Below are 25000 nucleotides of genomic sequence, written 5' to 3' on the forward strand. Positions count from 1 at the left end.
ATGACATGCACCCTCTAAATTTTGGACAAATATAACATATTTATCTTACAGTGGATTACAGAAAGTGTTAACTAACATCTTATGTATGTATTCACCGTGTGAATGACACTCTATGTATGTCGTTTATCGTGTGTCTTGTTGTGTATATGTCATGTACTGCTAAGTCAGGGTTCATCATCTTATACACTAAGCATCTTGAGGCTACAGAGTGAGAGATGGCATCATGTGAACATTTCGCAATAAAGTAGACTTATGCGGCACGGCAGTGTTTACCATTTGTGCTATCAACTTCCCCGCTGGAGTGTTCATTGCAAATGAAGATCTTATTGCGAAAATTAATGGGTCGTCAAACATGTTCATTCTTTCTGACCACATTTCATGGTAGAATTTATGTTGCTTATGCTGGATCCAATCTACAAGCGTGGGATATCCTAACTCGGCACAGCAAACTATGTTCGGTGTTGTCCTCCTCACATTCAGTAACTCCTTCATAGCCCAAATATATAGCTTTGTGATGGGCTTTAAATCAGCACCGACCCAAGACTCTGAACCATACAGTAGTGAGGAGAGGAGGGCAGCATCAAACACACGTCGCTTAACAATAAATGGGATGTCGTTGTTCTTACGTACGAACGAAACAAACTTTAGCACGTGACACAACTTGTTCCTGGCGTGAAGCTTGACAGCGGACGACACTGACCCGTCACAAGTGAACGGTGACCCCAAATATATATAGTGACTGCAGTGCTCGACTGTTTTGTCACCCACCTGGAACAGTTCAGCGTCACCCAGTCCTCCACGTATAACAAAAAACTTGGTTTTACTGGCGTTCATTCTCATACCATATTCGTCACAAAATTCGTTCAAAATACATAGTTTTTTCATCATATTTGCTCGCGAGGTTACCAGCAGTACCGTACACACACACACACACACACACACACACACACACACACACACACACACACACACAGAGAGAGAGAGAGAGAGAGAGAGAGAGAGAGAGAGAGAGAGAGAGAGAGAGAGAGAGAGAGAGAGAGAGAGAGAGAGATATTCCTTGGTGTATCTAAGTTGTTAAGCACCAATATCTCTCATTCTTTACACACACTTTATAATATAAACACATTTTCATTAGGAAGTGGAACACACACACACACACACACACACACACACACACACACACACACACAAAATAATTGTCTATATTTTGAAACAGTATATTGTGACATGACATCTCAGTACTTTTTTCCCACATTTTCTCTCATTTACATCCAAAAACATCACTAAAACCACAAAACCACAAACCCATTGAAACACGGCCAAGAAAATCCCACAAATACTTCTTGAAAATAACAAATAGATAATAAATGATGCTCGTATTATGTTGTTTAATATTTCTAAAATACGTGTACTTTCCGAAAGCATTGATGGTTTTCTCAGATTGTACGAGTAAAGTTTTGGGATGAATAATTGCATTACCGTGAACTGGATCAGTCTGGGTGTGTCGTAACCGTTAACTAACTATACATTTCTTTTTCTATTGAATCTGTAATCCTGTGAGTATAATTAACTGGGGTGTATGCTAAGTTATCTATCTACTTTTGGGTGTATTTAATCCCTGGGTAGAATTACTGTACTAATCTGATTTGTCATGTGAATAATTTTTTTTTTATATACTGTGGGGATGATTTGATCCTTATATCTCTGACCTAATTAATATGGGTTTTCTATCTTTCCTTTATATTGTATTCATATTTTATCTTGTTTTATCTAAAATTAATGTGTTTTTATCCCAATTTTTTTTTGTGGTGTGAATTAATATATAAATAAGTGGCTTCCCTTTCTTCCTCCTTCTCCTCTGTTCTTGTGATTATTATGGAGTAATTTAAGGGCAGTAATAGTAGTAGTAGTAGTAGTACTGGTGATTAAAAAACTAACCTCTTATTTCAGGTGAGGCCAGATGTTGAGAGAGGTCACTTTTCTCCTTAAGATGTCTAGGACTTAGTGATGGAGAGTCCGAGAGGAAGGTCACTTAGTAAGGAGTGCAATGAAGAGCTCCAGCTTTCCTTGAATTTCTTCTCTCCTCACTTACTTTACCAGAATCATCACATTTATATTGTAATGATGTAATAAAGAAAAAAATGTACTGTAATTAATACCGGTGATTTTTAATGTGCCACTGCTTTTAATCTAACGGTGATAACAATAATAATAATAATAATTAACTAATAAATAAAACTCCTTTCTCTCTCTGCCAATATTATTAGAGAGAGAGAGAGAGATGCATTGGTGTAATGGTAATAATGGGTAGTATTGTAATTACTGGTGGATGTAATTGATATAATGTTTAGTAGTCTAATGGTGTTATTAATAGATGGGTTAAGTTAATTTACTTGTGTTTTAAACTTTAATTATCTACTTGTAAATTTAGTAAGAAAATTGATTGCAATTAATAATGGCTAATGGTATTCTATTCAATGAGTTGGGTTTCATTACTGTTATGTCATTTAAATGTATTTTTACACACACACACACACTCACACACACACACATTTCTGCCTCATCCTGTGTTTATTACAAATCACAAACACAATTTCTTCCTTTGTCTTCTCAAGTTACTAAAATTACCCTTTAACTCAACAAAACACACAATTTATGCTTCCTTCTAAATCACAAAAGCACAATTTTTCCCTCACCCCAAAACAAAATCTCTCTACTCATCTCATCATTAATGTAGTTTGAGTGTTAATAAAACAATAACATTTAGTAAATATTTATTGGAAATAGTATTGATTGATTGATCTGTAAAATATGTTAGTGCTGGTTTTAATAATACTGAGAACTTGAGAACAATAACAAAATCAATAAAAAATAATAATAATAATAAATTTTTCTTTTGACAACCTACAGCAGGGCGCCCCTCAGAGTATTAGAACTCCCCCACCCCACCCCATCCCACCACCACCAACCTGGGCAGGTGAAACCCATAGACTGTAACACAGATGAAAAAAAGAGAGACTGCAAAATGCTCTCCCTTGTTTCATCCCACAAGTCTATGGCAAGTGAAACCCATAGAGTTTTATAGAGATGAAATTAATGGTTGAATCCTGCATAATCAGAAGGAATAAGCAAAATGTACCTCTCAAATTTGATCTCCTTAAAGGTGCATGGGCAACACTCACCCACAGATTGACAGGGAGGGGTGGGGAGGGGAGGAGTCACCCCATTTGGCTCATATGAAGCAAGTGGTCTCACCCCAATAATGTGAGAGGGTAGATGTTTTAACCACTGCCATGCAAGCCAAACTATTCTATTACTAAGGCTACTTGAACACTACTTGCTACTACCTCCTCACTGACTAATGACTACTGGAGAGAGAGAGAGAGAGAGAGAGAGAGAGAGAGAGAGAGAGAGAGAGAGAGAGAGAGAGAGAGAGAGAGAGAGAGAGAGAGAGAGAGAAAGAAAGAGAAAGAAAGAAAAAGAAAGAAAAAGAAAGAAAGAAAGAAAGAGAGAGAGAGAGAGAGAGAGAGAGAGAGAGAGAGAGAGAGAGAGAGAGAGATCTGAGAAATTCACTTAAATATACTAAGAAAAAGATGGAAGGAGAGAGAAGAGATGGCTGGAGAGAGAGAGAGAGAGAGAAGAGATGGCTGGAGAGAGAGAGAGAGAGAGAGAGAGAGAGAGAGAGAGAGAGAGAGAGAGAGAGAGAGAGAGAGAGAGAGAGAGAGAGAGAGAGAGAGAGAGAGAGAGAGATTCACTTAAATATACTAAGAAAAGATGAAAGAGAAAGAAGAAAGTAAGAATGAAAACACTTTGATAATATACATGACATATCCTACAAATATTCTTCCTTTCAGTAATAACAATAATGCACCTATTCACAGCTTCTTTTCCTAATCATTTAATGACTCACAACTTTATTTCCATTCATTCATTACAGTAATTTCATTCACTCTAAGCATTCCTTTCTGTAAAGTAATATATTTCTTATTTTCAACTTAATTTCATAGTGATTGCAGCCACGCACACACGTCCATTCACTGAATTTCATTACGTTGCCCTGCTTATAACATGCTTTTTTCCATTATCATCATCATACAGAAAACACCTCTTGTGTGCTGCTGCTGCTGCTGCTGCTGCTGCTGCTGCTGGTCTGAAAGTAAAAGGCTCGGTTATTGTGTGTGGTATGGGTTATTAGGAGGAGGAGGAGGGGGATTAATAAAAGAAGAAAAAGTAGAAGACAGCTAGATATGCAACATTGCGGCGGTGAGAGAGAGGCTGAAGACAGTCAGTTAGAGGAGAGGAGTTGATGAGACGAAAAGCTTTTGATTCCACCCTGTCTAGAAGAGCAGTATGAGTGGAACCCCCCCAGACATGTGAAGCATACTCCATACATGGACGGATAAGGCCCTTGTACAGAGTTAGCAGCTGGGGGGGTGAGAAAAACTGGCGGAGACGTCTCAGACCACCTAACTTCATAGAAGCTGTTTTAGCTAGAGATGAGATGTGAAGTTTCCAGTTCAGATTATAAGTAAAGGACAGACCGAGGATGTTCAGTGTAGAAGAGGGGACAGTTGAGTGTCATTGAAGAAGAGGGGATAGTTGTCTGGAAGGTTGTGTCTAGTTGATAGATGGAGGAATTGAGTTTTTGAGGCATTGAACAATACCAAGTTTGCTCTGCCACAATCAGAAATTTTGGAAAGATCAGAAGTCAGGCGTTCTGTGGCTTCCCTGCGTGATATGTTTACCTCCTGAAGGATTGCACGTCTATGAAAAGACGTGGAAAAGTGCAGGGTGGTATCATCAGCGTAGGAGTGGATAAGACAAGAAGTTTGGTTTAGAAGATCATTAATGAATAATAAGAAGAGAGTGGGTGACAGAACGCTGAGGAACACCACTGTTAATAGATTTAGGAGAAGAACAGTGACTGTCTACCACAGCAGCAATAGAACGGTCAGAAAGGAAACTTGAGATGAAGTTACAGAGAGAAGGATAGAAACCATAGGAGGGTAGTTTGGAGATCAAAGCTTTGTGCCAGACTCTATCAAAAGCTTTTGATATGTCCAAGGCAACAGCAAAAGTTTCACCAAAATCTCTAAAAGAGGATGACCAAGACTCAGTAAGGAAAGCCAGAAGATCACCAGTAGAGCGGCCTTGACGGAACCCATACTGGCAATCAGATAGAAGGTTGTGAAGTGATAGATGTTTAAGAATCTCCCTGTTGAGGATAGATTCAAAAACTTTAGATAGGCAGGAAATTAAAGCAATAGGACGGTAGTTTGAGGGATTAGAACGGTCACCCTTTTTAGGAACAGGTTGAATGTAGGCAAACTTCCAGCAAGAAGGAAAGGTAGATGTTGACAGACACAGCTGAAAGAGTTTGACTAGGCAAGGTGCAAGCACGGAGGCACAGTTTCGGAGAACAATAGGAGGGACCCCATCAGGTCCATAAGCCTTCCGAGGGTTTAGGCCAGCGAGGGCATGGAAGACATCATTGCAAAGAATTTTAATAGGTGGCATGAAGTAGTCAGAGGGTGGAGGAGAGGGAGGAACAAGCCCAGAATCCTCCAAGGTAGAGTTTTTAGCAAAGGTTTGAGCAAAGAGTTCAGCTTTAGAAATAGATGTGATAGCAGTGGTGCCATCTGGTTGAAATAGAGGAGGGAAAGAAGAAGAAGCAAAGTTATTGGAGATATTTTTGGTTAGATGCCAGAAATCACGAGGGGAGTTAGATCTTGAAAGGTTTTGACATTTTCTGTTAATGAAGGAGTTTTTGGCTAGTTGGAGAACAGACTTGGCATGGTTCCAGCCAGAAATATAAAGTGCATGAGATTCTGGTGATGGAAGGCTTAAGTACCTTTTGTGGGCCACCTCTCTATCATGTATAGCACGAGAACAAGCTGTATTAAACCAAGGTTTAGAAGGTTTAGGGCAAGAAAAAGAGTGAGGAATGTACGCCTCCATGCCAGACACTATCACCTCTGTTATGCGCTCAGCACACAAAGACGGCTCTCTGACACGGAAGCAGTGGTCATTCCAAGGAAAATCAGCAAAATACCTCCTCAGGTCCCCCCAACTAGCAGAGGCAAAACGCCAGAGGCACCTTCACTTAGGGGGATCCTGAGGAGGGATTGGAGTGATAGGACAAGATAAAGATATGAGATTGTGATCGGAGTTTACATACAAAATACTTATAATACAGAGAAATAAATAAAAAATAGAACAGCTTTCATGGGTACAATAATAATAGAGTCCTTTAAAGAGAATAATGTCACCTTTCATTATCAATTGTTAGCTTTGTCTTGTCTGAGGTGAGGGTGCCACTGACTTCTTCCTCTCTCAACTGTCTATAGCTTGTCTATGTCATGCTGTAGCTGACTGCATTCATCTTGTGACTGAAGTGTGTCTGAAAATCACATTGATTTTTTTTTTTTTTTTTTTTTTTTTTATGTAGGAAGGATACTGGCCAAGGGCAACAAAAATCTAATAAAAAAAAAATGCCCACTGAAATGCCAGTCCCTTAAAAGGGTCAAAGCAGTGGTCAAAAATTGGTGGATAAGTGTCTTGAAACCTCCCTCTTGAAGGAATTCAAGTCATAGGAAGGTGGAAATACAGAAGCAGGCAAGGAGTTCCAGAGTTTACCAGAGAAAGGGATGAATGATTGAGAATACTGGTTAACTCTTGCGTTAGAGAGGTGGACAGAATAGGAGTGAGAGAAAGAAGAAAGTCTTGTGCAGCGAGGCCGCGGAAGGAGGGGAGGCATGCAGTTAGCAAGATCAGAAGAGCAGTTAGCATGAAAATAGCGGTAGAAGACAGCTAGAGATGCAACATTGCGGCAGTGAGAGAGAGGCTGAAGACAGTTAGAGGAGAGGAGTTGATGAGACGAAAAGCTTTTGATTCCACCCTGTCTAGAAGAGCAGTATGAGTGGAACCCCCCCAGACATGTGAAGCATACTCCATACATGGACGGATAAGGCCCTTGTACAGAGTTAGCAGCTGGGGGGGGTGAGAAAAACTGGCGGAGACGTCTCAGAACACCTAACTTCATAGAAGCTGTTTTAGCTAGAGATGAGATGTGAAGTTTCCAGTTCAGATTATAAGTAAAGGACAGACCGAGGATGTTCAGTGTAGAAGAGGGGGACAGTTGAGTGTCATTGAAGAAGAGGGGATAGTTGTCTGGAAGATTGTGTCGAGTTGATAGATGGAGGAATTGACTTTTTGAGGCATTGAACAATACCAAGTTTGCTCTGCCCCAATCAGAAATTTTAGAAAGATCAGAAGTCAGGCGTTCTGTGGCTTCCCTGCGTGATATGTTTACCTCCTGAAGGGTTGCACGTCTATGAAAAGACGTGGAAAAGTGCAGGGTGGTATCATCAGCGTAGGAGTGGATAAGACAAGAAGTTTGGTTTAGAAGATCATTAATGAATAATAAGAAGAGAGTGGGTGACAGAACACTGAGGAACACCACTGTTAATAGATTTAGGAGAAGAACAGTGACTGTCTACCACAGCAGCAATAGAACGGTCAGAAAGGAAACTTGAGATGAAGTTACAGAGAGAAGGATAGAAACCGTAGGAGGGTAGTTTGGAGATCAAAGCTTTGTGCCAGACTCTATCAAAAGCTTTTGATATGTCCAAGGCAACAGCAAAAGTTTCACAAAATCTCTAAAAGAGGATGACCAAGACTCAGTAAGGAAAGCCAGAAGATCACCAGTAGAGCGGCCTTGATGGAACCCATACTGGCGATCAGATAGAAGGTTGTGAAGTGATAGATGTTTAAGAATCTTCCTGTTGAGGATAGATTCAAAAACTTTAGATAGGCAGGAAATTTAAGCAATAGGACGGTAGTTTGAGGGATTAGAACGGTCACCCTTTTTAGGAACAGGCTGAATGTAGGCAAACTTCCAGCAAGAAGGAAAGGTAGATGTTGACAGACACAGCTGAAAGAGTCTGACTAGGCAAGGTGCAAGCACGGAGGCACAGTTTCGGAGAACAACAAGAGGGACCCCATCAGGTCCATAAGCCTTCCGAGGGTTTAGGCCAGCAAGGGCATGGAAAACATCATTGCAAAGAATTTTAATAGGTAGCATGAAGTATTCAGAGGGTGGAGGAGAGGGAGGAACAAGCCCAGAATCGACTAAGGTATAGTTTTATAGCAAAGGTTTGGGTTTAATGATAAGTTCTCAGCATCCCCTGAACAGTGCTTTAGACCTCACTGGGAGTAATTATCATTTCGGCAGGTGTCTACTGCCTCCTCCTGTGAGGAATATGTAAGGGTTATTAGAGAAGAAAGGAAAAATTATGAGAAAGATGTAATGGACAAATGCAAAGAGGAACCAAAACTATTCTTCAGATATGTGAACAGCAAAATGAAAAATAAAGAAGGAATAAGCAGATTGAAGGTGAATAGTCAAGTGTGTGAGGATCCGGCTGAATTGGCAGAGATAATGAACAGGAGTTTTCAATCAGTATTCACAAAAGAGAAAACATTTGTGTGGCAGAGTGAGATGAGTGAAGAAATGGCTCTGGGGGAAATCCAAGTGACTGAAGAGGATGTCCAGAAACAGATGGAGGGACTAGACATTAGCAAGGCCCCTGGACTTGATGGAGTGTCAGGATGGGTACTAAAAGAGTGCAATCAGCAGTTGACATGGGTAACACATATTATTGAGAGCTCTTTAATTGAAAGTAGAGTCCCAATTGAATGGAAGAGAGCCAACATAGTGCCAATACACAAAAGTGGTAGTAAAGAGGAGCCCTTAAAATATAGACCTGTCTCTAACAAGTGTGGTGTGCAAAATGTGTGAAAGACTGGTGAAGGATAAATGGTTGCAGTCCCTAGAAGGAAATGAAGTGATAATAAAGCAACAATTTGGATTTAGGAGAGGGAGATCGTGTGTTACAAACTTACTGAGTTTTTATTCTAGAGTGGTGGATATAATGCAAGAAAGAGATGGATGGGCTGATTGTGTTGATTTACACCTGAAGAAGGCCTTTGATAAAGTGCCACACAGGAAATTGTTGTGGAAGTTGAAGCATAATGGTGGGCTAAGAGGGGGCCTGCTCAGATGGATGGAAAATTTCTTGACAAGCAGAGAAATGAGAACAGTAGTAAAAGATAAAAAAAATCATCATGGAAGGAAGTCATAAGTGGAGTACACCAAGTTGCTGAAGAAAGTTGAGTGAGGAGGACTGTGGAACATTACAAGAATACCTGAATAAGATATCAGAGTGGAGTTATAGATGGGAAATGGAATTTAATTTAAAGAAGTGTAAAGTAATAGAATTTGGAAAAAGTACAAGAATAAAAGGAAATTATGTGTTGAATGGTGTAAGGTTGAGTGGAGCAGAAGAGGAAAAGGATCTCGGCGTTACAGTGACTGGGAACCTGACCCCGGAGAGATGCATTAGCAAAATTACAAGGCCTTTGCATATATGGATGAAGAGATGGTCAGGAAGATGATTGTGTCGCTGATAAGACCTAGACTAGAATATACAGCAGTAGTGTGGTCGCCATACAAGAAAAAGGATATAAGGAAGTTCGAGAGTTCAGAGAGCAGCTATGAAGATGGTACCAAGTATAAGGGGCTTGTCATATGAAGAGAGACTGGCAAGAATACGTCTACCAATGTTGGAAAAGAGGAGAGAAAGGGGAGACTTGATTGCCATATATATAGCATGTGAGGGAGCAGAGGAGGTGGACCGAAGCGGTTTAATGGTCTGGGATACACGGGACACTAGAGGACACGGGAAGAGGCTGAGGAGGAGTGCTTGTAGAAGAGATGTCACAATATAATTTCTCATATAGAACTATTGATGTATGGAATAGTCTGGATGAGGAGACGGTAAATGCATAAAGTATACATGGATTCAAGGCTTAGTTGGATATTAAAAGTCAGGCGTTCTGTGGCTTTCCTGCATGATATGTTTACCTCCTGAAGGGTTGCACGTCTATGAAAAGACGTGGAAAAGTGCAGGGTGGTATCATCAGCGTAGGAGTGGATAAGACAAGAAGTTTGGTTTAGAAGATCATTAATGAATAATAAGAAGAGAGTGGGTGACAGAACGCTGAGGAACACCACTGTTAATAGATTTAGGAGAAGAACAGTGACTGTCTACCACAGCAGCAATAGAACGGTCAGAAAGGAAACTTGAGATGAAGTTACAGAGAGAAGGATAGAAACCGTAGGAGGATAGTTTGGAAATCAAAGCTTTGTGCCAGACTCTATCAAAAGCTTTTGATATGTCCAAGGCAACAGCAAAAGTTTCACCAAAATCTCTAAAAGAGGATGACCAAGACTCAGTAAGGAAAGCCAGAATATCACCAGTAGAGCGGCCTTGACGGAACCCATACTGGCGATCAGATAGAAGGTTGTGAAGTGATAGATGTTTAAGAATCTCCCTGTTGAGGATAGATTCAAAAACTTTAGATAGGCAGGAAATTAAAGCAATAGGACGGTAGTTTGAGGGATTAGAACGGTCACCCTTTTTAGGAACAGGTTGAATGTAGGCAAACTTCCAGCAAGAAGGAAAGGTAGATGTTGACAGACACAGCTGAAAGAGTTTGACTAGGCAAGGTGCAAGCACGGAGGCACAGTTTCGGAGAACAATAGGAGGGACCCCATCAGGTCCATAAGCCTTCCAAGGGTTTAGGCCAGCGAGGGCATGGAAAACATCATTGCAAAGAATTTTAATAGGTGGCATGAAGTAGTCAGAGGGTGGAGGAGAGGGAGGAACAAGCCCAGAATCCTCCAAGGTAGAGTTTTTAGCAAAGGTTTGAGCAAAGAGTTCAGCTTTAGAAATAGATGTGATAGCAGTGGTGCCATCTGGTTAAAATAGAGGAGGGAAAGAAGAAGAAGCAAAGTTATTGGAGATATTTTTGGTTAGATGCCAGAAATCACGAGGGGAGTTAGATCTTGAAAGGTTTTGACATTTTCTGTTAATGAAGGAGTTTTTGGCTAGTTGGAGAACAGACTTGGCATGGTTCCAGCCAGAAATATAAAGTGCATGAGATTCTGGTGATGGAAGGCTTAAGTACCTTTAGTGGGCAACCTCTCTATCATGTATAGCACGAGAACAAGCTGTGTTAAACCAAGGTTTAGAAGGTTTAGGGCAAGAAAAAGAGTGAGGAATGTACGCCTCCATGCCAGACACTATCACCTCTGTTATGCGCTCAGCACACAAAGACGGGTCTCTGACATGGAAGCAGTAGTCATTCCAAGGAAAATCAGCAAAATACCTCCTCAGGTCCCCCCAACTAGCAGAGGCAAAACACCAGAGGCACCTTCACTTAGGGGGATCCTGAGGAGGGATTGGAGTGATAGGACAAGATAAAGATATGAGATTGTGATCGGAGTTTACATACAAAATACTTATAATACAGAGAAATAAATAAAAAATAGAACAGCTTTCATGGGTACAATAATAATAGAGTCCTTTAAAGAGAATAATGTCACCTTTCATTATCAATTGTTAGCTTTGTCTTGTCTGAGGTGAGGGTGCCACTGACTTCTTCCTCTCTCAACTGTCTATAGCTTGTCTATGTCATGCTGTAGCTGACTGCATTCATCTTGTGACTGAAGTGTGTCTGAAAATCACATTGATTTTTTTTTTTTTTTTTATGTAGGAAGGATACTGGCCAAGGGCAACAAAAATCTAATAAAAAAAAAATGCCCACTGAAATGCCAGTCCCTTAAAAGGGTCAAAGCAGTGGTCAAAAATTGGTGGATAAGTGTCTTGAAACCTCCCTCTTGAAGGAATTCAAGTCATAGGAAGGTGGAAATACAGAAGCAGGCAAGGAGTTCCAGAGTTTACCAGAGAAAGGGATGAATGATTGAGAATACTGGTTAACTCTTGCGTTAGAGAGGTGGACAGAATAGGAGTGAGAGAAAGAAGAAAGTCTTGTGCAGCGAGGCCGCGGAAGGAGGGGAGGCATGCAGTTAGCAAGATCAGAAGAGCAGTTAGCATGAAAATAGCGGTAGAAGACAGCTAGAGATGCAACATTGCGGCGGTGTGAGAGAGGCTGAAGACAGTCAGTTAGAGGAGAGGAGTTGATGAGACGAAAAGCTTTTGATTCCACCCTGTCTAGAAGAGCAGTATGAGTGGAACCCCCCCAGACATGTGAAGCATACTCCATACATGGACGGATAAGGCCCTTGTACAGAGTTAGCAGCTGGGGGGGTGAGAAAAACTGGCGGAGACGTCTCAGAACACCTAACTTCATAGAAGCTGGTTTAGCTAGAGATGAGATGTGAAGTTTCCAGTTCAGATTATAAGTAAAGGACAGACCGAGGATGTTCAGTGTAGAAGAGGGGGACAGTTGAGTGTCATTGAAGAAGAGGGGATAGTTGTCTGGAAGATTGTGTCGAGTTGATAGATGGAGGAATTGAGTTTTTGAGGCATTGAACAATACCAAGTTTGCTCTGCCCCAATCAGAAATTTTAGAAAGATCAGAAGTCAGGCGTTCTGTGGCTTCCCTGCGTGATATGTTTATCTCCTGAAGGGTTGGACGTCTATGAAAAGACGTGGAAAAGTGCAGGGTGGTATCATCAGCGTAGGAGTGGATAAGACAAGAAGTTTGGTTTAGAAGATCATTAATGAATAATAAGAAGAGAGTGGGTGACAGAACGCTGAGGAACACCACTGTTAATAGATTTAGGAGAAGAACAGTGACTGTCTACCACAGCAGCAATAGAACGGTCAGAAAGGAAACTTGAGATGAAGTTACAGAGAGAAGGATAGAAACCGTAGGAGGATAGTTTGGAAATCAAAGCTTTGTGCCAGACTCTATCAAAAGCTTTTGATATGTCCAAGGCAACAGCAAAAGTTTCACCAAAATCTCTAAAAGAGGATGACCAAGACTCAGTAAGGAAAGCCAGAATATCACCAGTAGAGCGGCCTTGACGGAACCCATACTGGCGATCAGATAGAAGGTTGTGAAGTGATAGATGTTTAAGAATCTCCCTGTTGAGGATAGATTCAAAAACTTTAGATAGGCAGGAAATTAAAGCAATAGGACGGTAGTTTGAGGGATTAGAACGGTCACCCTTTTTAGGAACAGGTTGAATGTAGGCAAACTTCCAGCAAGAAGGAAAGGTAGATGTTGACAGACACAGCTGAAAGAGTTTGACTAGGCAAGGTGCAAGCACGGAGGCACAGTTTCGGAGAACAATAGGAGGGACCCCATCAGGTCCATAAGCCTTCCAAGGGTTTAGGCCAGCGAGGGCATGGAAAACATCATTGCAAAGAATTTTAATAGGTGGCATGAAGTAGTCAGAGGGTGGAGGAGAGGGAGGAACAAGCCCAGAATCCTCCAAGGTAGAGTTTTTAGCAAAGGTTTGAGCAAAGAGTTCAGCTTTAGAAATAGATGTGATAGCAGTGGTGCCATCTGGTTAAAATAGAGGAGGGAAAGAAGAAGAAGCAAAGTTATTGGAGATATTTTTGGTTAGATGCCAGAAATCACGAGGGGAGTTAGATCTTGAAAGGTTTTGACATTTTCTGTTAATGAAGGAGTTTTTGGCTAGTTGGAGAACAGACTTGGCATGGTTCCAGCCAGAAATATAAAGTGCATGAGATTCTGGTGATGGAAGGCTTAAGTACCTTTTGTGGGCAACCTCTCTATCATGTATAGCACGAGAACAAGCTGTGTTAAACCAAGGTTTAGAAGGTTTAGGGCAAGAAAAAGAGTGAGGAATGTACGCCTCCATGCCAGACACTATCACCTCTGTTATGCGCTCAGCACACAAAGACGGGTCTCTGACATGGAAGCAGTAGTCATTCCAAGGAAAATCAGCAAAATACCTCCTCAGGTCCCCCCAACTAGCAGAGGCAAAACACCAGAGGCACCTTCACTTAGGGGGATCCTGAGGAGGGATTGGAGTGATAGGACAAGATAAAGATATGAGATTGTGATCGGAGTTTACATACAAAATACTTATAATACAGAGAAATAAATAAAAAATAGAACAGCTTTCATGGGTACAATAATAATAGAGTCCTTTAAAGAGAATAATGTCACCTTTCATTATCAATTGTTAGCTTTGTCTTGTCTGAGGTGAGGGTGCCACTGACTTCTTCCTCTCTCAACTGTCTATAGCTTGTCTATGTCATGCTGTAGCTGACTGCATTCATCTTGTGACTGAAGTGTGTCTGAAAATCACATTGATTTTTTTTTTTTTTTTTATGTAGGAAGGATACTGGCCAAGGGCAACAAAAATCTAATAAAAAAAAAATGCCCACTGAAATGCCAGTCCCTTAAAAGGGTCAAAGCAGTGGTCAAAAATTGGTGGATAAGTGTCTTGAAACCTCCCTCTTGAAGGAATTCAAGTCATAGGAAGGTGGAAATACAGAAGCAGGCAAGGAGTTCCAGAGTTTACCAGAGAAAGGGATGAATGATTGAGAATACTGGTTAACTCTTGCGTTAGAGAGGTGGACAGAATAGGAGTGAGAGAAAGAAGAAAGTCTTGTGCAGCGAGGCCGCGGAAGGAGGGGAGGCATGCAGTTAGCAAGATCAGAAGAGCAGTTAGCATGAAAATAGCGGTAGAAGACAGCTAGAGATGCAACATTGCGGCGGTGAGAAAGAGGCTGAAGACAGTCAGTTAGAGGAGAGGAGTTGATGAGACGAAAAGCTTTTGATTCCACCCTGTCTAGAAGAGCAGTATGAGTGGAACCCCCCCAGACATGTGAAGCATACTCCATACATGGACGGATAAGGCCCTTGTACAGAGTTAGCAGCTGGGGGGGTGAGAAAAACTTTCGGAGACGTCTCAGAACACCTAACTTCATAGAAGCTGTTTTAGCTAGAGATGAGATGTGAAGTTTCCAGTTCAGATTATAAGTAAAGGACAGACCGAGGATGTTCAGTGTAGAAGAGGGGGACAGTTGAGTGTCATTGAAGAAGAGGGGATAGTTGTCTGGAAGATTGTGTCGAGTTGATAGATGGAGGAATTGAGTTTTTGAGGCATTGAACAATACCAAGTTTGCTCTGCCCCAATCAGAAATTTTAGAAAGATCAGAAGTCAGGCGTTCTGTGGCTTCCCTGCGTGATATGTTTACCTCCTGAAGGGTTGCACGTCTATGAAAAGACGTGGAAAAGTGCAGGGTGGTATCATCAGCGTAGGAGTGGATAAGACAAGAAGTTTGGTTTAGAAGATCATTAATGAATAATAAGAAGAGAGTGGGTGACAGAACGCTGAGGAACACCACTGTTAATAGATTTAGGAGAAGAACAGTGACTGTCTACCACAGCAGCAATAGAACGGTCAGAAAGGAAACTTGAGATGAAGTTACAGAGAGAAGGATAGAAACCGTAGGAGGGTAGTTTGGAGATCAAAGCTTTGTGCCAGACTCTATCAAAAGCTTTTGATATGTCCAAGGCAACAGGAAAAGTTTCACCAAAATCTCTAAAAGAGGATGACCAAGACTCAGTAAGGAAAGCCAGAAGATCACCAGTAGAGCGGCCTTGATGGAACCCATACTGGCGATCAGATAGAAGGTTGTGAAGTGATAGACGTTTAAGAATCTTCCTGTTGAGGATAGATTCAAAAACTTTAGATAGGCAGGAAATTAAAGCAATAGGACAGTAGTTTGAGGGATTAGAACGGTAACCCTTTTTAGGAACAGGTTGAATGTAGGCAAACTTCCAGCAAGAAGGAAAGGTAGATGTTGACAGACAGAGCTGAAAGAGTTTGACTAGGCAAGGTGCAAGCATGGAGGCACAGTTTCGGAGAACAATAGGAGGGACCCAATCAGGTCCATAAGCCTTCCGAGGGTTTAGGCCAGCGAGGGCATGGAAAACATCATTGCAAAGAATTTTAATAGGTGGCATGAAGTAGTCAGAGGGTGGAGGAGAGGGAGGAACAAGCCCAAAATCCTCCAAGGTAGAGTTTTTAGCAAAGGTTTGAGCAAAGAGTTCAGCTTTAGAAATAGATGTGATAGCAGTGGTGCCATCTGGTTGAAATAGAGGAGGGAAAGAAGAAGAAGCAAAGTTATTGGAGATATTTTTGGCTAGATGCCAGAAATCACGAGGGGAATTAGATCTTGAAAGGTTTTGACATTTTCTGTTAATGAAGGAGTTTTTGGCTAGTTGGAGAACAGACTTAGCATGGTTCCGGCCAGAAATATAAAGTGCATGAGATTCTGGTGATGGAAGGCTTAAGTACCTTTTGTGGGCCACCTCTCTATCATGTATAGCACGAGAACAAGCTGTGTTAAACCAAGGTTTAGAAGGTTTAGGACGAGAAAAAGAGTGAGGAATGTACGCCTCCATGCCAGACACTATCACCTCTGTTATGCGCTCAGCACACAAAGACGGCTCTCTGACACGGAAGCAGTGGTCATTCCAAGGAAAATCAGCAAAATACCTCCTCAGGTCCCCCAACTAGCAGAGGCAAAACACCAGAGGCACCTTCACTTAGGGGGGTCCTGAGGAGGGATTGGAGTGATAGGACAAGATAAAGATATGAGATTGTGATCGGAGGAGCCCAACAGAGAAGAAAGGGTGACAGCATAAGCAGAAGGATTAGAGGTCAGGAAAAGGTCAAGAATGTTGGGCGTATCTCCAAGACTGTCAGGAATACGAGTAGGGTGTTGCACCAATTGCTCTAGGTCATGGAGGATAGCAAAGTTATAGGCTAGTTCACCAGCATGGTCTGTGAAGGGAGAGGAAAGCCAAAGCTGGTGATGAACATTTAAATCTCCAAGAATGGAGATCTCTGCAAAAGGGAAGAGTCAAAAATTGGAGGATAAGTGTCTTGAAACCTCACCTTTCAAAGAATTCAAGTCATAGGAAGGTGGAAAAACAGAAGCACAGAGAGAGAGAGAGAGAGAGAGAGAGAGAGAGAGAGAGAGAGAGAGAGAGAGAGAGAGAGAGAGAGAGAGAGAGAGAGAGAGAGAGAGAGAGAGAGAGAGAGAGAGGAGGAGAGAATTTAATAAACATGTATAGAATGATACATGGTATGGAAAATGTGGAAAAAGAATGTTTAATAACTTTAGATATACAGAGTACATGGGGACACAGTAAGAAGCTGAAGAAAGTTAACTGTAGAAGAGACATCAAGGAGTAAAGTTTTCCTCAGAAGTGTGAACAAATGTAATGATTTCAGCAAGACGTCAATGCTGTAACAGTCCATATTTTTAAGGCCAAACTGGACACATATAGAGATGGGATACCATGAGATTACTCCACTCCTATAAACCACAACTAGGTCCAAACTTCTTGTCCTATCCACTCCTACGCTGATGATACCACCCTGCACTTTTCCACGTCTTTTCATAGACGTGCAACCCTTCAGGAGGTAAACATATCACGCAGGGAAGCCACAGAACACCTGACTTCTGATCTTTCTAAAATTTCTGATTGGGGCAGAGAAAACTTGGTATTGTTCAATGCCTCAAAAACTCAATTCCTCCATCTATTAACTCGACACAACCTTCCAGACAACTATCCCCTCTTCTTCAATGACACTCAACTGTCCCCCTCTTCTACACTGAACATCCTCAGTCTGTCCTTTACTTATAATCTGAACTGGAAACTTCACATCTCATCTCTAGCTAAAACAGCATCTATGAAGTTAGGTGTTCTGAGACGTCTCCGAAAGTTTTCTCACCCCCCCAGCTGCTAACTCTGTACAAGGGCCTTATCCGTCCATGTATGGAGTATGCTTCACATGTCTGGGGGGTTCCACTCATACTGCTCTTCTAGACAGGGTGGAATCAAAAGCTTTTCGTCTCATCAACTCCTCTCCTCTAACTGACTGTCTTCAGCCTCTCTCTCACTGCCGCAATGTTGCATATCTAGCTGTCTTCTCCCGCTATTTTCATGCTAACTGCTCTTCTGATCTTGCTAACTGCATGCCTCCCCTCCTTCCACAGCCTCGCTGCACAAGACTTTCTTTTTTCTCTCACCCCTATTCTGTCCACCTCTCTAATGCAAGAGTTAACCAGTATTCTCAATCATTCATCCCTTTCTCTGGTAAACTCTGGAACTCCCTGCCTGCTTCTGTATTTCCACCTTCCTACGACTTGAATTCCTTCAAGAGGGAGGTTTCAAGACACTTATCCATCAATTTTTGACCACAGCTTTGACCCTTTTATGGGACTGCCATTTCAGTGGGCATTTTTTTATAAGATTTTTGTTGCCCTTGGCCAGTGTCACTCATACAGAAAAAAAAAAAAAAAAAAAAAAAAAAAAAAAGCTGGCAATCCCACACACACACACACACACACACACACACACACACACACACACACACACACACACAGACATCATTCACACTCTTAGCCCCATCAGTCCCTAGTGGAAAAGGACAGTCAGACACAGCACAGCTGGTCACATACATCCAAACAGAATTTGACTTAATCCTGTAAAATACAAACAGGTCTATACAAAATACAGAAAAGACATGCAAGTGGAGGCATCACCAACCTCCTCCGGGAATCTGGCAGGACAAACGGCACGGCAGAACCCATTCTTGCTCCCGTACTCCACATGCTGGTCTAGCATCATCGAGTGGGCAAAGCGGTTGTAGCGTTTCTCCCACTCACTCTCTCTGCTGAAGTCTCTGTTCTGAATCTGACGCAGAAGCTGAGGCGACAGTACCGGCAGCACAGCATCAACCTGAGGAATGTCACCAATGTTCAGTCATTCAAATCATAAAAACACTATTGAAACTCCCCTTAACTTCCACTAGAGCTTGTTGAAAGTGAGAGACACAGCACTGCAACACATAAGAACAGCATCCTCTTAGGAAAATGTTCCTGCTGTGTGTGGATTTGTGAGAGAAAAGTACACAGTTGTTTTGCAGGAGTGAAGCCATTCTGAAAGATAATGTGTCACCTTTTGGAGAAATGTGCCTGTGTGTTACAGGCGCACACACACACACACACACACACACACACACACACACACACACACACACACACACACACACACACACACACACACACACACTGACTTGCATCATCCCCATGTCAAGACAAGGTGGGATGGAGTCTTTATGTACCTTGATGAACCACTTGTGGATGCTGTTCCATGGATCACACCTCAGGCTGCTCTTAACTTGTGTGTTCTTCTTAGACTCTTGCAGAAGCAACACATACAATCTGTTGCCCTCCATGGGATTCCTCAGCTGAGATGCAAGCTGTGGGAAGAATCAAACCAATAATGAAGGCTCTCTCTAGGTAATAAATGCTTCCTGGAAGCAATACAAAGCAAGTCACTTCTACAGGGATCATCAACATCTTACTGGAAAATATGTAAACTTATTCTCTTATGCCAAGCAAAATCATGGCATCTCACAACACAAGGAATTTCCTTATCTTCAGATCTGCTAAAAACTAATTTAATTTGTTCCTCCTGTCAGCGAATGAGTAAAGTTGAGGCATTCCCACCACCAAGATCTGACTGTGTGAAGCACACCTGTCAGCTAGTGAGTAAAGGAATGAAAGTGAGATAACTCCAGCAGGTCCCTTTCCCCTCAGCTCACCAGTCAGGTCACCAGTCAATTAGATCTGGTCCAAACTATGTGAAGTACACCTCCACTCAACAAGTGAATGAAGGAATGAAATTAAGATACCCCTAGCATTTCCATCTCTTTCCCTGAGCTAAGGTTGCCAGCACAGCCTGACTGACTGACCCACCTGCAGTGCATCCTCCCTGGTGTCCTGGGCATGGATCACCACCACCTTTGACTGGAACCCTGACTGCTTGCCATCCACACTGTCCAAGCAAGATTCCACCACCAGCACCTGTGGATCCCTCTGGATAGACAGTGAAGGTCTTAGCAGCATCACTCCCTGGCTCTGTGAATAATGTGACAGATTTCAACACAGTGTTCTCAAGATTTCAATAGTCAATATCTTCCATGGCTACACAGGCCCACAGTCTTATCAAACAAACTTCCAATTGATTTATTATAACTAATTAATCAGACATTTGAATCAAGTGACTGAGATGTCAGGGAGTGAAGACAGGCTCATGCAGTAGTGGCCAGTCAAAGCAGCAGAGTGCAAGGAACTACCGTATTTGATGGCTCATAAGACGCACGGGCTCATAAGACGCACCCAGTTCTGGCATGTATTGAAATAGAAAAAAACAAAAATTAACAGATTTAGGCTATCGATATGAAGTCAAGGAATTCAAGCGACATTTGAAGACTCTCACGTGCATTTAGATCACTATTAGATACCAATACTCAGCATTTAAAAGTTTAATTTATGCTAGCAGCTTACTTGTTCTTTTTGGGGTTTTGTTGAGGCTGTGATGGCCGTGACATCACAGCCTGGCGTCCCAAAGGTGTGGTATACAGGGAGTGTTTCAGACTAGATACAGTGGAGCTGGTTGGATTTCTGGAGTCAAATCTTGGTAAGGTTGCGGGCCTTGAAAGCCAGAACGTAATGGTTCGGTTGAGGGTATTGAAAGACAAGATTGTACCAATCCTGCTGACGTGTAAACACAATCTTCTTATTGGTATTTTAGTTGGGGCCATGCAGACTGTGATGTCACAGCCTCTAGTGCCCAAAAGGTGTGGTAAGCAGGGGAGTTTCAGTCTTAATGCGGTTCAGCTGAATGTAGGTAAACATTAACTGCACCTAGCTCTTGGCGGCACCATTAACTGAGGGACTACAGTGATAATAAAATTTTTTCATACTTTATTTTTTAGCATCTTTCACATGTAATTCTTATGCAGTATTTTAGTACATTTTCAAAGCCAAAGGATGTGTAAAAGCAGACTTACTAACTTTATTTTCTAAAGTGTATTTTACTTGAAATATTATTTCATTCATCATAAAATTTAGTACAATTGTATCTTTTAATTCGTATTCAAATCACAACAAATTCATAATATTCACTTTGAATACCTTGCACAAATTACTATAGTTTACCTACTACATTTTATTCAAATTCAAATCCGTGAAAATAAATTAGTATTATTCTTAGAAGTTACAAAAGTAAAAAACCAAATCTGAAGTGTTTCATTCCTTTTTTTAATTCAAATAAATTTTCGTGCAAATAAATTGATCTTATTCATTCTGAAATCTTACACAACAAAACTAAAGAGTTTTTAATTCAAATTCATGAAAATAAATTGATTTTATTCATTCTGAAATTTGCTTAGCACAACTGTAGCATTTTTATTCACATCCAAACCCTACAAAATCATTGTCACTGTCATCAGTACTGCATTCCTCAAGCTCACCAGAATCACTACTAGAAGTAGAAGAGTCACTGCCTTCGTATAGAAGGTCATCCTCTGTGCCCTCAAGATCATTACTGATGCCACATTTCTTGAATGAAAGCACCACTGTCTCTGTTTTTACTTTATCCCAAGCAATTTTTACCCACTGGCAAACCTGGGCTATTGTAGGCTTCTTGATGAAGCCCGATGGTGTTTTGTCATGTTGCGGGAGTCTCATCCACGCGTTCCACTGCTCACGCATATACACCTTGAAAGGTTTGTTTATGCAAACATCAAGTGGTTGCAACTGGCATGTTAGTCCACCAGGTATTACAGCCACTTTTGTGTTTAGATTGTGTACTCTGTTCTTGGTAGCCTGAGTTAAATGAGCCCTAAATTGATCCCACACAAGAAGTGATGTTTTTTTTATAAGTCCCCCAGGACGCCGTGACCATACTTTGTCAAGCCACAGCTTCACACCATCCTCATCCATCCAGCCCTTAGGATGAACATGAATAAAGATACCTGGTGGAATGCTTTCTTTGGGAAAGGTTTTCCTCTTGAATATGAGGAAAGGTGGTAATTTAGTGCCATCAGCACAACAAGCCAGTACTGCTGTAAAATGAGTTTTCTCATGGCCTGAGGTTTTAATAGTCACAGTCTTAGAACCTTTAAAATCAACTGTTTTATTAGAAGGCACATCAAATGACAGTGGTACTTCATCCATATTTGCAATTTGTCCCATTTCAAAATGGGTGTCCTTTCTGAGATTTATAACGTATTTATGAAACTCAAGAATTTTGTTTTCATATGCCATAGGCATTTTTTGTGATATTTTTGTTTTAGTTCGCATTGCTAATCCATTCCTTTTCATAAATCTATAACACCAGCCCTCATTACCACCAAAATCATCATAGCCTTTGGCAGTTGCCCTTTCTTTAGCTTCAAAAATTATTTGTTTAGTTGTTACTATTGCACCCTGATTCCTTTGATCAACAACCCAAGCCTTCATCTCCTCTTCCAGTTCCACCCATTTAGCTTTCTTTGTGCGAAGACCATGTTTTGATTTCACAGCTTTCTGAAGTTCTTCCTCTTGTTTTCGCCAAAAACGAATCATTTTCTCAGTTGGAGGTGGACCAAAATGCCTAGCAGCAGCTCTGTTGCCGTTTTCCTTAGCATATTGTATTACTTGTAGCTTGTATGCAATTGTGTAATTGTGTCGTTTTTTTGACTCCATCATGTTGTGTAATAAAATCTGGAAGTTTTAAACACTCTTGCATAAGCTATTACATGAATATTATGCAGATCATCACCTCAAGCCAGCCTATCCCATGACACTCAATTCCTTTATAGAAGAAATATTCGTTCTCAAGGTGTATTAGTCTATTTTCATAAAAGAAAAGTTTCTCTAGCTTCAATCTTTTTCATATGTATGCAAAGCAAGAATGTTAAAAAGATAGGTTCAATTTTAATTGTATGAAAGTGTGGCTATTGTCTTACCTCAATCAGTAACGGCGTCACACTCGGTGTCACCGAGTACGTCACGTCGGAGCGCAACCGACCGCGTTTGTTTTGAAAAACGTGGTGCACCATCTCCACCTTGCCAGAACCTTCTCCACAAATCCAACCAGCTCCATCACATCTAGTCTAATATTATAATTGGATACCTCACCTTTGGGGCATCAAAGGCTGTGACATCACAACCTACACTGCCCCAACAAAACTCCAAGAAGAAGTGGTGCATGGTTAAGCAAATTCTTCCTGACTGGTCAAAGTCTATGTGGATTACCAGTAAGTATGAGATACTACACATTGGTACCTTGAAAGAAAGAGCATTTTGTGGCGTACTACCAATCATGACTTTATTTAGTTGTGCAAAGACATCTGTGGTTTGAATTTAGAGCCTCTGTTGCCGTAGACTTGTAACCTATTACTGCCTCAAAGTTGGACCTTTGCCTCATTGGACGCAGGCTAATTTACTGACCCTTTTTCTGAGAAAAAAGTAGCGTCTTATGAGCCATCAAATACGGTAATTCTCAAAGAGTGGTGGATGAAAAGAACAGACTCAGTAATCAGGTTGTTAGTGCTGAGTCACTAGGGAGATTTTAAAAGAAGATACACAAATCTAGGGAAAGGGATAAGTAGAAATAGGTAGACACATTCAATTCAGAGAGAGAGGTCAACTTATAGGAAAGAGGAAATGCAGAAAGACTACTGGTGTACATTAGACTCCACTACACACATAAACAACACAATACACACCTCTCTTTCTCCTCTCTCTCGAGTTCCTCCACCTCCTCCTCCTCCACCTCCTTGCCCAACTCACCAACATCACCCATCACTGAAAAAAAAGAAGAAAAATAAATAAATAAAAATAATAATAATGATAAATAAATAAATTAAACAGATAAATACAAATAAAATCTACCTAATAATGGTCTACATTCTGAAACACTTGTGCACCACACCTGAACTACATTGAAAAGGCTGTACTTCAAGTTATGCAGGTCTTTAAGGGTGCTTTTATAGTTCTAGTGACAGACAAACAAGATTTCTATACTATGAATAGGAGAAATACTCTTGAGAACCCAACTAATCATCTCTGTGCCCTTGGATAATACTTGTGGTGAGGAAGAGACCAAAGCGTTTCTGAATACTGGTTTATATATACCCAGCTAGCAAGCCCACACCACTGATTTTCACAGCATTTTATACCACAACTATTTTAAGAGATAATGGAAACATCTAACCTCAGTCTATTGATACTGTTAACTTGATTTCCTCTATACTCGTACCTTCCTCTTCTCTCACAAGCACCCACATACCTCCTTTCTTCTCTCCTGCTGGCCTACATCTGCCTGTGACTTCCCACCCTCCTTCACTCCACTCAATGGTGTCATGCCACCCTGTCTCACGTACTCCCATCACACCATAATCCCTCCACTTTCCCTCACTCCAGCTGTTTGTGTTCCAGGAAAGCAAGCAACACCTCTCCTCTCTATGCCCTCTCCTGTTCCTGCCTGGCATCCTATCATAGCTGGGGCCACTCTACCATATTCCAGGCCACCCAATAGCTTCCCTATACTGGACATGTGGATCATCTGATGACCACACCTGCTTCCAAACCATCTTCTACAACTGCAGCCCATCACACTCCCATTCTTCTAACTTCCCTATGTATTTGCTGTTCACCCATCTCCTCTCCTGGCCAAATCATCAACTCTTTATCCTGCCTCATAGGGATGCACCTCTCTCTCTCTCTCTCTCTCTCTCTCTCTCTCTCTCTCTCTCTCTCTCTCTCTCTCTCTCTCTCTTATAAATAAGCAAAGAACTGACTGATTGACAGATTTGTTAAATAATCAAACAAATATATACAAAAATAGTGAAGAGTAAGGAGGAAAAGAAGTAAGAATATATATAGAAGAAGAAGAAGAAGAAGAAGAAGAAGAAGAAGAAGAAGAAGAAGAAGAAGAAGAAGAAGAAGAAGAAGAAGAAGAAAGAAAGAGAAAAAGAAAAAGAAAAAAAAGGAGAAAGGAAGAGGGATTGGGAAGAAGAAGAAGAAGAGAAAGAAAGAAAGAAAGAAAGAAAGAAAGAAAGAAAGAAAGAAAGAAAGAAAGAAAGAAAGAAAGGAAGAGGGATTGAGAAGTAGAAGAACAAGAAGAAGAAGAAGAAGAAGAAGAAAGAAAAAAAAGAAGAAATACATGTTTGGTAATAGAAAATAATAACAAAAACAACGAAACTGTTTCGATAGATGTAATGAACACTAAGTAATGAAACACACACACACACACACACACACACACACACACACACACACACACACACACACAC

The 25000-nt window shown here is 41.2% G+C and overlaps 1 protein-coding gene and 1 long non-coding RNA gene across 4 annotated transcripts in view; one reads left to right on the forward strand and one right to left on the reverse strand.

Annotated features, from left to right (window-relative positions):
• Window positions 1–2888, forward strand: part of LOC135101678 (uncharacterized) — a 9399-nt gene extending 6511 nt beyond the window's left edge. Inside the window, exon 4 of the long non-coding RNA XR_010269367.1 lies at window positions 1951–2888. This is a non-coding gene — a long non-coding RNA (uncharacterized LOC135101678). The remainder of the gene's footprint in view (window positions 1–1950) is intronic.
• A 782-nt stretch (window positions 2889–3670) lies between these two features.
• LOC135101676 (uncharacterized) overlaps window positions 3671–25000 on the reverse strand; it is a 30586-nt gene continuing 9256 nt past the window's right edge. The window contains exons 2-8 of one of the 3 annotated variants that reach the window (XR_010269366.1): window positions 19632–19793; window positions 18995–19132; window positions 18418–18609; window positions 14011–14141; window positions 11450–11580; window positions 6270–6400; window positions 3671–4150 (exon numbers count right to left, since the gene is read on the reverse strand). Coding sequence is in view for 2 of the 3 variants with exons in the window: in XM_064006002.1 (XP_063862072.1) it covers window positions 4091–4150; window positions 18418–18609; window positions 18995–19132; window positions 19632–19793 (552 nt within the window). In the remaining variant the exon portion in view is untranslated. Of the gene's footprint in view, window positions 4151–6269; window positions 6401–11449; window positions 11581–14010; window positions 14142–18417; window positions 18610–18994; window positions 19133–19631; window positions 19794–23431; window positions 23511–25000 lie in introns of all 3 variants that reach the window. The other 2 variants (XM_064006003.1, XM_064006002.1) reach the window with 2 other exon arrangements.

The sequence above is a fragment of the Scylla paramamosain genome, chromosome 6, assembly GCF_035594125.1.
Source record: "Scylla paramamosain isolate STU-SP2022 chromosome 6, ASM3559412v1, whole genome shotgun sequence".
NCBI classification, from domain to species: Eukaryota; Metazoa; Arthropoda; class Malacostraca; order Decapoda; family Portunidae; genus Scylla; species Scylla paramamosain.